Consider the following 13,735-nt stretch of genomic DNA (forward strand, 5'->3'; position numbering starts at 1 on the left):
GAACTTAATTATGTACAATGATTTAAACAATTAATATAAATTCAATAAAAAAATTTACAATTATTGAAATATTATAAAACGTAATATGTCTTTTTAAAATTAAATGTCTATGATAAATAGTGTAGTAATAAATAAATCGATTTGACGCATAGAAAAGCTCAATTCTTGAAGCGTTTTATATACGTGAAATTTGTAAGAATTCCGTCGGTCCTTTCTGTGTGTATTTTTAATGAAGACAAATTTTCAGGATACAACGCGTGCTTTTGACCCGAAAAAAGAACCCAATTCTAGCGTAGGGGTTTTGGGGTCAACATTTGCTTACAAAATGGCGCAATTCAAAATAAAAACGACTACAATCTGTTTAATTTTCGACCTACTAACCACCAAATGTACTGTGAAAACTCTATTTTTACCCTCATATTTAATGCCACTACATACACAAGGAACGTTGTTCTTTCATTTCCACCCCGTGAAATATTTACAACTGAATCCAAATATTCATTGTTTGATGTTGAGCTTGTGGATTTTCCCGGAAAAGTCACGACAGATAAGCAATACAACAAAAAAAAGCAAACTTTTCCGTGGAAATTCTGTTTGTGTCATTTTTTAATAACCAGTTTTGATTTATGATCGTTACATATTTACGACGCACTATCTTCTTTGCATAATATTAATGTTTGCTTCACGAATGGTAACCCCTAAATTTTACTGCTGATTTATAATATGACGAGACTGTTAATGCGTTTCCTTTCAGTTTTCGATGTGTTTGAAAAAATACACCCAAACTACACCGATATATATTATTTACATATACAAATTGCGTGTCTATTACATATAAATAGTACGTAGTTTTTAAGCGCCAAATGTAAATAGAACATATATTAGACATTATGAAAAAGCGTATGGAATTATATAAAATGAAATACTGACTTATACTAGCTTATTCTCAGCTCTTATTATGCATTGGGGTTTTTTATGATGCCGTTTTTAAAGGTTTTACGTTTTTCATTAAGTTTTATAAATGAGATTGGAGACCTTTAAATATTTTCTTGGTGCTTTTTTACTGCTTTTAAATACCGATCATAAAATTTAGAATGCAATTTTTTTTTAATAAAAAAATAAGCATTTATTTACAAACATAGATACATATTGTATAAGAATTTAGGCGTATTTCTATTCATAACCATGGTTCTAAATAATAAAATGTAAATGTTTGTATATGGCGTCTATAATTAAATTAGGATGAATCATTTCTGTGGAAAAAGATAGCTTTTATGATTTTATATAACATTTACCAAGCTGATCAAGCAATAAGTACAGTTTGAAATGTTTATTTAAGCAAAATGACTTATTCTTCTTTCAAAATAACCATCGCACATACATATGATTGAAATTTGTATTTGACAGTTAAAGCCGATGTATTTATTTTTCTTCTTAAAACCCTCTTATATAATACGAGCAGTGAAAAACCAGTATAACTACATATGATAATCAAACAGAAAGTTAGTACTAATATTCAAGTATAATATACACAAATGTCCTGCCAATCAACAATCACTTGTATTGAATAAATTAATACACTCCGTCGGAACAACCTTCGTTAAACTCTTTAAAATATCACAGTTTTTATATTTATTCTTTATTTCAATTGGTATCACGTAACAGTTTCGAGTATCCACGGTACGAATTTGGAGATTCGAGTGCAGACTCCGGGCAAATTGGCTTCGGCACAACCGATGCCCCAGCTGATGATTCCGGCCAAGAAGTACCTTCCATCGGAACCCTTAACCTGTAAAGGTCCTCCAGAATCTCCCTGGCACGAGTCCTGCCCTCCACGTTCGTGTCCTGCGCACAGGAAAATCTCCGGGATGAATTCGTGCCTTCCGGCTCTCAGGAACATGGACTTGCATCGGTCGTTCGACACAATAGGCACTTGTACCTGAAAGAAAACATACGAATATTTAAATATTGTTACAAAAGTGATTTTCATATCTAAAACCATATTCCACGAAGAAGACAGACAAATACGCTATTTCTACAGATGATACTTTTTTTGTCGACATATAATGAACACACAGAGCTTAAATTTAAGCTATTGAGATATATGTATATGTATTATATGAGCACACTTCACACTATGCAAAAAGAATATCCGGGCATGTACCCCCTGAAAAAATCCCCCTGGACACATACCCCGGCCGAAAACTCCCTGGACATTAGCCCCCGTGCAAATAACCCCCGCCATATCAAAAAATTCTTTAAAGAGAGTGATAAATAATTAATAATTAATGATAAAGTAAAGTAATAAATAAGAATAAATTAAGTGTGGTAGAGTATATTGAATTTCAATTTATATACAATATTTAATATCAATTTATTGTTGTAAATAGAATAAATATTAATTTAAAAGACTTTTAGTCACCAGTTAGCGTTTGCCTTCTGCGGTATTGAAAGTAAATTTTGATAGAAGAATATATTATTATTATACTATTAATATTATATTTTAAATATTTTTAAACTATCCATGATGGAATTTGTAAAATTGAGAAAAAGAAAATGAAAACCCAATAATCACTGTTTGTTTTTTAAATCGATTCTGTCGTTGGTATTTCATTGTTATTGTTTAAATTATTTCTTGAACTTGCTCTGTTTTACATTCAAACGCTACAACATAAAAAATTATCTGAAGTTACATATTTGGGTTGTGTAAAAGGGCTCTTTAAAATATTCAACATCTAATAAGAGTAAATGTATACTGCTTATAAAAATGGAATAGCTTTTATACTTATGTACCTATATGTACTCCATATACATATAGAAAACTTATTTTGTAGATATTTAAGCCATAAACTGATGGCGAATTCAAAATAAAATCACAGAAGCTATTAGTCGAAAAATATACGATTCTTTGAGTACATGGGTCGTTTATAATCCTCTCAGACATTATCATAAGAAGTTGATTGAAATTTATTTCTATTTAATATGTATGTACATATATCGAAAGAAATAAATACAGAACATTGCAAAAATGTAAATTAACATTTGAAGGATTTCAGTTTTTAAGTCTATTAAATATTATTGTACTACAAATGTATATGATATTCATCTGTTACACAATAACCTGCAAATAGCTAATATAAAATAATATAATATAAAGTACATAAATTATCGTAGTTCCGAATAGACGCTCTTAGTCCAAAATCAGAGAGTTGAAAACAAAGATCGACTGGTTCGAGCAGAATACGCCACAAAGTAACGGTTAGCGTGTTGGCCATAGCACGCATATCGAATTATCAACATTATAATATAAACATTTTAACATTCATTATAAAACCTATTAGTGAAGTATAATGAGAGATAAAGAGAACCTATAATGTAAATTTAATAAGATATACTGTGGAAATGATAAATTTATGGGGATTTAAACAATTAAAATTTGACAAAATGAGTGGGGGGTGGAAAGTCAATCAAACAAGATTATTGGCAATAGGTGAGCTGTCAACTATTCTTAACGTGTTTATTAAGATTATATTTCACCATCGACTCAGCGGACCAAATTGAAATCACTATCGGCGACCAAACCTCGCAAAATGGCAAAGTTTCAAAGCGATCGGAAGAGTGTAGGAAGTTTTCCGACTAACGAAGTGAAACTAAGAAAAACCTTGTAAAGATTGAATGCATCTTAAAATACACTGTATATTATCTGTGTTCCTATTACATAAAATATATTTATAAAATACTTTGAAGTATTTGAAGTATTTCATTTCATAAATGCATATATTAATATATATGTTTGTATGTATATATCAATAAAATTCAGCAAATATTTTTAAATTTGATTTACCCTTTCATTCCTTTTTGTTCACAAGCTTTTCACCACTTCAAACGTAAAAGTGAAAGTCGTTGTATGCTAAAAGGGTTTATAGAAATCACTCTCGAATTTCACTTTGAATTTTAAGATTACGCGTGAGAAAATATGATTTATGAAAAATGTTGATAAATTACTCTGAACTCGGCGAGCACAAACATGAAAGGCAAATATTTGAATTCGCATTGAATTAGCGAACAAATTCGATACACACAGACACACAATATTTCGACATTGAAGAGTCGTCACTCGTAGAGCTAATTAAACCGCTCCACATTCTTCGGCGGAGGGTTGAAGAGGACATATCGAGATAATGGGCAAGTCCTGATCCGACAACTGCCTTCTATTTTCAGGAGATCAATGTCAACGACGAGAGAGCCGAAAGCTGAAAGCTCCTGAAAGTAATTTATTTTTGAGCCTACTCGACTGGGGCTTCCACGGGTTCAACGTTTCCCTTTCCCCGGTTAAGTGGCGTCGTTAAGCCCCCCGCACACGGATGGTTTTTCATTATTTGTTTTTTCCTCTCTCTCTCTCCCTCTATCTTTGTCTATGTATATACTCTTTGTGTAATTCGACTTTTGTTTCAAGGTCTTCCAACGGAAAAGTCCTTGATTTATTTCCACGTCTTTAATATTCTGATTTTTTTCGTACCGGTAGCGTGGAATTACGCTTCGATGATATTTACAGCAAAGAATCACATGAAATTTAATTTAAATTAAATCTACAAAAATATAAAACATATTGAGGTTTGAAGAAGCAATATTTGAAATGGAAACTTTAAATTATCTATTATAAAGTATGTTGGTAAATAACACTTTAATGTTGTAAAATGTGACAAATACAATGTACATATTTGTGTTATCTTTCAACTATTCCAAATCAACTTCTATGCAAATTATTCTTATAAAAAATGAAATAGAAACAGTGTGATAAAAGCTATATACAGTATAAAGATAGGTAGCATAGTTTTAATTCAACTGAAAATATAATGATTTTGTATTTGTAACACTTTAATGTTGTTAAATGTGATAAATACACTTTTGCTCAAAGACAATGTACATATTTATGTTGTCTTTCAATTATTCCAAATCCACTTATATGCATATTATTCCTATAAAAAATGAAATAGAAACAGTGTGATAAAGGCTATATACAGAATAAAAATCGATAGAATAGTTTTAATTAAATTGAAAATATTTTAATTTTGTATTTGTAACAATTTAATGTTGTAAAATGTGATAAATGAACTTTAATTCAAAGACAATGCAATGTTATGCTATCTTTCAACTATTCCAAATCCACTTCTATGCAAAGTATTCTTATAAAAAATGAAATAGAAACAGTGTGATAAAGGCTAAATAGTATATATGTAGATCGATAGTATGGTTTTCATTCAAAATATTTTAATTTTGTATTTTTTTTTTTTTTTTTTTTTGTATTTGAATGATAAATAAAACTACTTAAAACACTAATACTAGACACTTACAGTTCCAGAAATATTAAGCTATAACTAGTGTTTTATATTATACATATATAATCAACTATTTTAAATTTCTAGTACGTACAAATCAACCTCTATATGATATAAAATCAATCAGTAAATATATCTTATCTTTCTATTGACTTTTGAGACGACTTACATTATATCCTTCAAATATGTCTGAGAAAATTAAAATTTTATTCTATAAAGATTCCAGTAATGGCTACAACTTAATTCTTAAAGACTTCTGAGAAAATAAACAACGGAAATTACTTTTGAAGTGGTTATTAATTGTGAAACTTTATCAAATATTATATATATATTTAACATTAACCTCATATTTTAAACCTTCAAACTGGTAAACTGTCATTTTCACCGACGAAGAATATGATATATCTATATATTTTCTATTATTATCAACATTGTAGTCTGCAGTAAAATATTCAGTACCCCACGGTGTATCTTTACGTTTAGCATCCAATGTAGTCGGACATTTTTACTATTAAATTATACGCCATTTTAAATAGATGACGGTTGAAACGATGGAGCACAAACGTGGCAAGCTTCCAAAGCTGTTAGTAATACTAAGTCTGCTATAAACCGGTAGAGATACGAGACTGGTTCGGAGAGGTTAATTTACACCGGCGAGTATGTGCTCACATGGGAAATAATAGTCTCAAATCACCTGTAAATCAAAGGACTATGGAATTTAACTTTACGACCGCAGAGCCCGTCTGTGACGGAGCACTTTCGAGCCGGGGTCCGGCTTTAATAATTTACGAGCCGGGGGTGAAATTTTCCGCGTAATCGCAGCGCGCGCTTTTCCGGCCGCCGAGAACAGTTTTTCCGAGTTTGAAAACTTCCGCAAGATTCATGCTCGCGCTTGGCGTTTCGGAGTCTCGAGCTTTTCCGGCAATTTACGTTTGAATTGTGGATTAAATTAAAATTAAATTATAAATCTCTACGGTTGAACATATAATAATAATCATACATATAATAATAATCATCGCAAAATAAAATTGTATCGATTGTATTAATGTGACTCATGTAATATTGAACGAAACTTTTACAATTTACATCGAAATAAACAAGTATTTTATTTTTGTAGAGATTACGCAAAACTTCGAATGATATGTTGTTGTTAACTATAGTTCTTATATTTGTTTACTATAGTTCTTATATTATATGTAATTTATATTCTTCAAATAATATAAATAGATACAGAAAATTTCAAAGTAACATACTAATGAAGGTAAGGTTGAGTTAGGTTAGATTAGTTAAACAATGTCAAATTGATCAATTTGGTTCCGTAATATAATTGAATACATTAAATCTTAATGTGTTATAATATGTTATATGAGATCTCATATGTTATATTTAATTAACTAACATACACAAAAATTTTAAATGTAAATTATAAGTTGCTAAAAAACCTATAATTAAAGGTGATTGTAAGATTAATCGAAGTAATGTTCATTCCAAATATCAAATGTAAGTGTTTGGAATTACATAAAATAATTATGGATTTATATATATTTTTTTCTTTTTAAGCTATGTTTGCAACTCTGAGAGAAAAAGTAAAATCATACTGAGAGACTTTTATTTATAGAAAAACTTTCAGCGAATCAAATTCAAGACACTATCAGCCTTTATCCATGATATGAATCATATTTTCTGTTATAACATTTGAACAATATAATTCTGTTGATTGAACATGCATCTATATCAGCGTTTCCCAACCTGTGGTACGCGTACCACTTGGTGGTACGCCGTTGATGGTTGGTGGTACGCGAAAAAACATCAGTAATCGCGGACATGCAGGAATGAATGATTTACAATCATAAAAATAGAAATATTTTTTGTATCAAATATATAATTTTGAAAGAGGATGAAATCGTCTTTTACGCAGTACTTCCCCAAACCTTAAGAAGCAAACAATTTGATTCAAACCCCTTTGATAATGAACATTTTTGGACAGCTACCAAGGAAAAAGAGAACTTTCAAATTATAGCATTCAAAAACAGAATTCGAAATAAATAAGGTTATTAATTTTTGGCTAGGTATTAGTGAAGAATGTGAATAGCTTTATGACATGGCTCTAACATTTCTGTAGCCGTTTATTAGCACTGAACTGGTTGAGAGAGATCTTTCTCTTAATATATTTTAATAAGACAAATATATTATAGAAATTGGTTGAATCTAGCTCCAGACTTGAGGGTAAATCTCGCATCATTTGAACCAAATTTAAAAAAACTTAGTACAAGGATCTCATTAAATTTATTTTGTAAGGAGATTTAATGAAAAGAAAACATATTATATGTACTTTGTAATTTTGTGTTTTTTTTAAAACAATCAATAATATTTTTACTATCAACAATAGAAGTATGACAAGATAGGAGATAAATATATTAAACTTTGAGCATATTATAATTGTGACTCCGCAAATAATTTTTTTTCCACAACATTTCTTACCAAAACAGATATACATATTGCGTGTATTCTGTCCTCACATTCCTTACCATGCAAATACCATATATAATAATTACACTTGCAAAAACAAATTTCATGAAATACAATCATTTTTATATGGTGGTACAATTTAGCGTTACGTACTACCAAGTGGTACGCGAGTCAAAAGAGGTTAGGAAACGCTGATCTATATAATGCCGGTATGTTCACATAGTACTTATTTTAATTTTAACTTATTAAAAAATAAACAAAAAACGACATTACAACGTATAATACAACAAAAAATAAAGTAACAATGAAAAATAAGCACAACGAAGGTAGTCCTTAAATAATGATAGATATGATATATGCATATGTATTACTAAGAAAAATTATCAAACAATAGATATTTATTGTTAAAATAAGAGCATGACCTGTATCTGTATCTGATCAAGTATCTATTCTATGTATGTAAACAAAGTTCAATATAAAATAAAATACTAGACTAAATGTATGGATTGTGTTTACGACTTGATGCTTTTAAAAGCTCACATAACCCATCCGACGACTTGACAGATAGAAAGTGCACTTTCCAAAATTGCGACCGACTCGTTAGCCAGTGACTTGGAACACTAGCGCAGTGACATCGTTGCATTTAATCGCATTGCGAGTGCATGTGCGAATCGCATAAATTTTTCCGTATCGCGTTCGCAATTTTCCGATGCACACGCTCCACCATTTACATATGGATTAAAAAAAAACCAGATAGAATCCGTTTATTTAAATGCGTGCTGTGCTTTTATTCTTTTGCAGACACGTGTTCGATTTGATCCGTGCGCGATGCGAATATGTATGATATTTTACATGTATAGGGTTGAAATACGACGTTTCGAATATGGAATAGATCAAAATGCATCTGGTAGTCGGGGAACGTGAGATTGAATCCTACTGAGGTGAATATTTCATATTTTACACAGATATTGCATATCGCGTTGATCATCATCTAAAAATTGAAAACATCTATCTCTCTAAGATATATTGTATATTTCAGCGCATTTTATCAAAATCTGATTATACTTTTGAATGATACAAGACATATGTTCAATTTAAACGAAATAGAAAACAAAAGGTATAACAAGGTATTACAGTCATGATACTATGTGACGAATCTTGAATATGCCCAAATCGGATTATTGCCTCCGGAGTGTTCAAAATTAAATGAAATTTTCCTGAAGATTGATATAGCAGGTTTTAGAATTTAAAATTAAAAAAAAATCACAAAATAAACTCTTTTATAATTTTCAATATAATAATAATTAATCTCAGTCCGAAAGTATATCACGTTAACCCGTATACTGCGGCGGACGAATTGAGTAGAGTCGGCTTACGCTGTAAGAGGCTTAAAGGTGACGTCGCCTTCGTATAATTCAATAATATCGTTATACGTGGATTTTGAGAAATTCGCTTAAAATGAAAGAGATTCGTCCGCAGAAATGCGTTCAAATTTTTGCAATGAAATTAAGTTTAGAAATCAGTTTCACGGTTTGCAATATTATAATTCAATTAAGAACGTTTCATATTTTAATACCACGGTACATCAACACGGCTTTTAAAATCAAATCAAAATATGCATTACAATTAAAAATATCATCAATGATAATTTATTTAATTTCACTACTTAATTTTGCGAATGTGTGAACATTTTATTAAACAATTTATTCGTTAAATTATTTACTGTGTAATCAGTACAAAATAAAATGTCTAATTTAGATTTAATATCAACTGTTTATTAAATCGTCTTTTGATATGAAATTTTATATTAAATTTATATTTGAAGATAAAAACTCCAGAGAAAGTTTTGCAAAATTAATATATAACGAATTTGTTTAATTTTCTGATATATGTACGTTTAAACTACATAAATGAAAAAAAAACTTTATCATGTAATAATCTACAGTCACATATTACTAACACTGAATAATTTCTATCAAAAATTGAATTAAACCTTCTTCGAATCTTTGATAAAAGGAAAATGCATATTTTTGGTAAAAATTTTAGAAATGTTTTAATTATAAACTGGACTAACATAAGAACATACTTTGATTTAAACAGCTTTTAAGACTTTTGGCTTTTGTCAAATAATAAACAACTATTATATAAACAACTACTATAAAGGCTTTTGTCAAATGATAAAAAACTATTATACATTATATAATTATGCAATGAAACTATCATAATACTTTTTATATATGTAGAACTTGAAAAGTTCCTGCATACAAACAAATGTATGTACATATATATACATATGATTCGTTATATTGGAAACTGGCAAAAGTGGAAACTTTTCTCCATTTCGAGAAATATCTCGAAAAACATTAAGTTTAATGATTTGCGATTAATAGTACAGGTGGCTTGTAATACGTTTATTCTGCTTTTCCAAGATTCTGGACATATTGAATTAAAATAAGTGATAACAATTTTTGAATTAATTCAAACAGAAATAGTGTTTTTGGAAATGGAAATTGGACTTTCACTTATAACGACTCATTCTTTCCGAATACTGTGATGTATCCCTTAATTTGTTATAAATGTAATATGTTGTGCCTAACATGAGGCAAATATGATAGATAAAACCTAGAACGAACCGACCAACACATTTCTAAGCAATTAAAATAGATAACGTTCCAAATTGAATACCCCCACAGAAAGCAGTCGACAGACGGTATTACATAGTGATCGATGTTTTACTGAAACTTTGATTTAAACTTAAGCTATACTATGTGAGGACCAAGCTAAGATTACAAAACCAAGCTTACCTCCTGTAGGACAGAGGGCAAGGACCCTCCCTCAGAAAGACGCCCCCATCCCGTCACGGTGGCATTTTCACCGACGAGCAAATCGTCACTGGCTGGCAGACAGACTGGACTTATGTGAGGAGCAAAGTCCACAGGAGCCTCCAGCCTCACAAGGGCCAAATCGTACTCGTATGTGAAGAAGTTGTACTTGGGGTGAACCGCCTTGCGAGCTGCTCCTCTCTCCACGAAGGGGTAGTCCTCTTGAACGTTCGAGAAGTCGTATTCGCCCACTCTGATGCGGATCTGCGATAGCAGGAGGCTGCGGAAAATGTGAAAAATTTATTAGTGAATAGGAATTGCATGTTGTGTAATTGGGGTGAAGTTTTCCAGTCGATTTGGGAGCTTGAAATTCGGCTTAACTGCACCTCCGGTGCGGTGTTGCGACGAAATGGTTAAAGTTTAACCCTTTCGCGGCGCACGATCGCCGTTATAAGTTTCGCGGATGTGCAACGACGTGTCGTTATGCAACGTTCTACGAGTGCAGCAAAAATAAATTGAAATATCTAGCTTCTGCTGAATAATTCCGTTTTGTTTTGAGACGCTTTGGTAAGCGAAAAATGAAATTTAAAATGTTTAATTTTTAATACGCAATGTACTCATACTAATAAGTAATATAATCAGATACGTTTCTAATATTTGATATAAACATATACATACATTGATTGCTATTAATTCCAATTTTTTTTAAATCAAAGAAGGTGAGAAGTATTTAATGAAAGAATTGGTTTTATATTATATAACGGTTATATAAGTATATTTATGTATACATGAAACTTAAAATTCTCAAACTATTGTGAAAAATCTACGGATAGTTACTATATGAATTATAATTTAAATGAATTATTATTATTAAATGCTATTTTTTACGTTTATGTATGGATGTATTTATGTTTATGTTCAAATGTATTTTTTATGTATAATTGATGAGTATATTATTTTCGTTATGTATTAATTTATGTTTAATTGTTATTTTGTTTTTTTTGTGTTATATTTTTTGACCATTGTGGCGCTTTAGGAATTACTGTTATGCCACAATGGTCTGTTTAGAATAAAATAAATAAATAAAATAAAAATAAAAATAATTCGGGGGCTTTATTGGATTAACCTTTTTAAATGTCACAGACTATCTTCTATAGTGTTTGGGGTCAGACTTGACCTAAAGCTGTTTGCACAGCTTTAGGGCATGTATTCATTAAAACATTTGAAGATTATTGAAGTATTCAATTATTTTAAGATTTAAATTGTAAAATATAATAAATCTAATATATATAGATCATAATTTGTAGATAATACTCAATAAATATATATATATAAATCATCACGTCGATCTGACGGATGATTCCGATGAAATTTTCAATGATTTCGTTTATTCAATTATTAAATTCATCAAACAATATTATGTCCCAGACATTTGCCTGCGTTAATAATAACTAACCCCCTTACACGTACAAACATATTTTGGTAGAATATTAAAGCAATCGGAATAGTAAAAGTGACTGAAAAAAAGGAAAAGGCTCGCAAAATTCAATCCTCTGAAACAATCTAAGACACTTTTCTTATATAAGACAATTTGGACAATTCGTCTACGTTACCTTCCCAAGCATATAAAATAAATTTGAAAGCATAAAAAACACTTGTGAAGAGTCTCGGTGATTACAACAAAATGTCTATACCATTCAGGTATAAACACAGATAACATAAACACAATCTACTTTAGGTCATCGAGTTTAGAGAGTCTTTAATTAATATTATGTATTAGATATATTATGAGCATTTATCAGAATTGTAAATAGGTTTTTGAGCTCTTTTTCCTTTTATGCCGTACATTAACATTAAAATAATATAATCTATGATTACTGACAAAATAAAATTAAAATTGTAAAATAGAAAATGATCAGTAGCTATTAAAATAGATATAAGATGTATTGTGAACATAATTTCGTAATAATAAAAAGCATGTAAAAATCACAAAAAATATATAAACTATTTCTGTATGTGCCGTTTGAATTTATTATCTTGTTTCATTACTAAAATAAGTACAAAATCCACGTGATCACATTTATGGTAATTTGTAAAGAATCGAATAGAAAATAGTAAAATAAAAACGTTCTATAGACTATCGACCATTCACTTAGGTAATGAAAAGTCTTAGATAAAATAAATTTCGAGAGAAGCCTTCGCTTCACATGCCAGATGATTTATTCGATCCTGGCGAATCCATTTCCGGTGCGAGAGTCGGCCTTTTAGGACGTCACGTGGCCACTTTCGCCGGATAGGCAGAGCGGGCGTATAAATGAGTGTTTTCCACGTGCGGAAGCCCCGGCCATTTTCGGAAAATGAAATATCAAGGTGCGGGGACAATGGAAAAGCGGAAGAACAAAACGAGGGGTCGGAACGCACTTAGGAAAAAAGCCAGCACTTCCGGTGCGGCGACGCCTGCAAACTGACCGTTGCGTGAGAAATGAAAGTCGTTTCGGCTCGGATATGGTTTCGCGTCGCATTTTTCCACTTGTTTCTCGAAACGTGGAATAAAACGCCAACAAATTTACATTTCAAATACACCTACCACCGACGTCTACGCGGAAGGCTCGAAAGGAGGTCTTGCGGAAAAGCTCGGTTTTGAATTTACACAAACAACGTTCGTGTGTTGCTTCCATTAAGGAGGAGGCTTTAGCGCCTTCGTTTTGCTGAAACATTTTCACTAAAAATAGCTTGCATATTAATTACGTCTTAATTTTTCAGAAAACGTTATATAGAATTTTGAACTGAATTTCATTTATGTATGCATAATAATTTAACCCGAATTCCGGGATATTTTCGAGTCTCTTTTTCGAGGCTTTTTATTATTACTAAATTATGTTCACAATACATCTTGTATCTATTTTAATAGCTACTGATCTACTGATCATTTTCTATTATACAAATTTAATTTAATTTTGTCAGTGATCATTGTATTATATTATTCTAATTTTAGTGTACAGCATAATAGGAAAAAGAGCTCAAAAACCTATTTACAATTCTTATTATGCTTATAATACATCTAATATATCATATTAATTAAAGACTAAAGTCGAAGATCTAAAT

General features: G+C 30.6%; 1 protein-coding gene across 1 annotated transcript in view; it reads right to left on the reverse strand.

Annotated features, from left to right (window-relative positions):
* Positions 1–1,436: 1,436 nt before the first annotated feature.
* The window catches only part of Sb (serine proteinase stubble), a 164,460-nt gene continuing 152,161 nt past the window's right edge, over positions 1,437–13,735 (reverse strand). The window contains exons 8-9 of the mRNA XM_077430794.1: positions 10,613–10,910; positions 1,437–1,939 (exon numbers count right to left, since the gene is read on the reverse strand). Coding sequence (XP_077286920.1) covers positions 1,655–1,939; positions 10,613–10,910 — 583 coding nt within the window. The 3' untranslated portion in view covers positions 1,437–1,654. The remainder of the gene's footprint in view (positions 1,940–10,612; positions 10,911–13,735) is intronic.

This window comes from Arctopsyche grandis, chromosome 5 (genome assembly GCF_051622035.1).
Source record: "Arctopsyche grandis isolate Sample6627 chromosome 5, ASM5162203v2, whole genome shotgun sequence".
NCBI classification, from domain to species: Eukaryota; Metazoa; Arthropoda; class Insecta; order Trichoptera; family Hydropsychidae; genus Arctopsyche; species Arctopsyche grandis.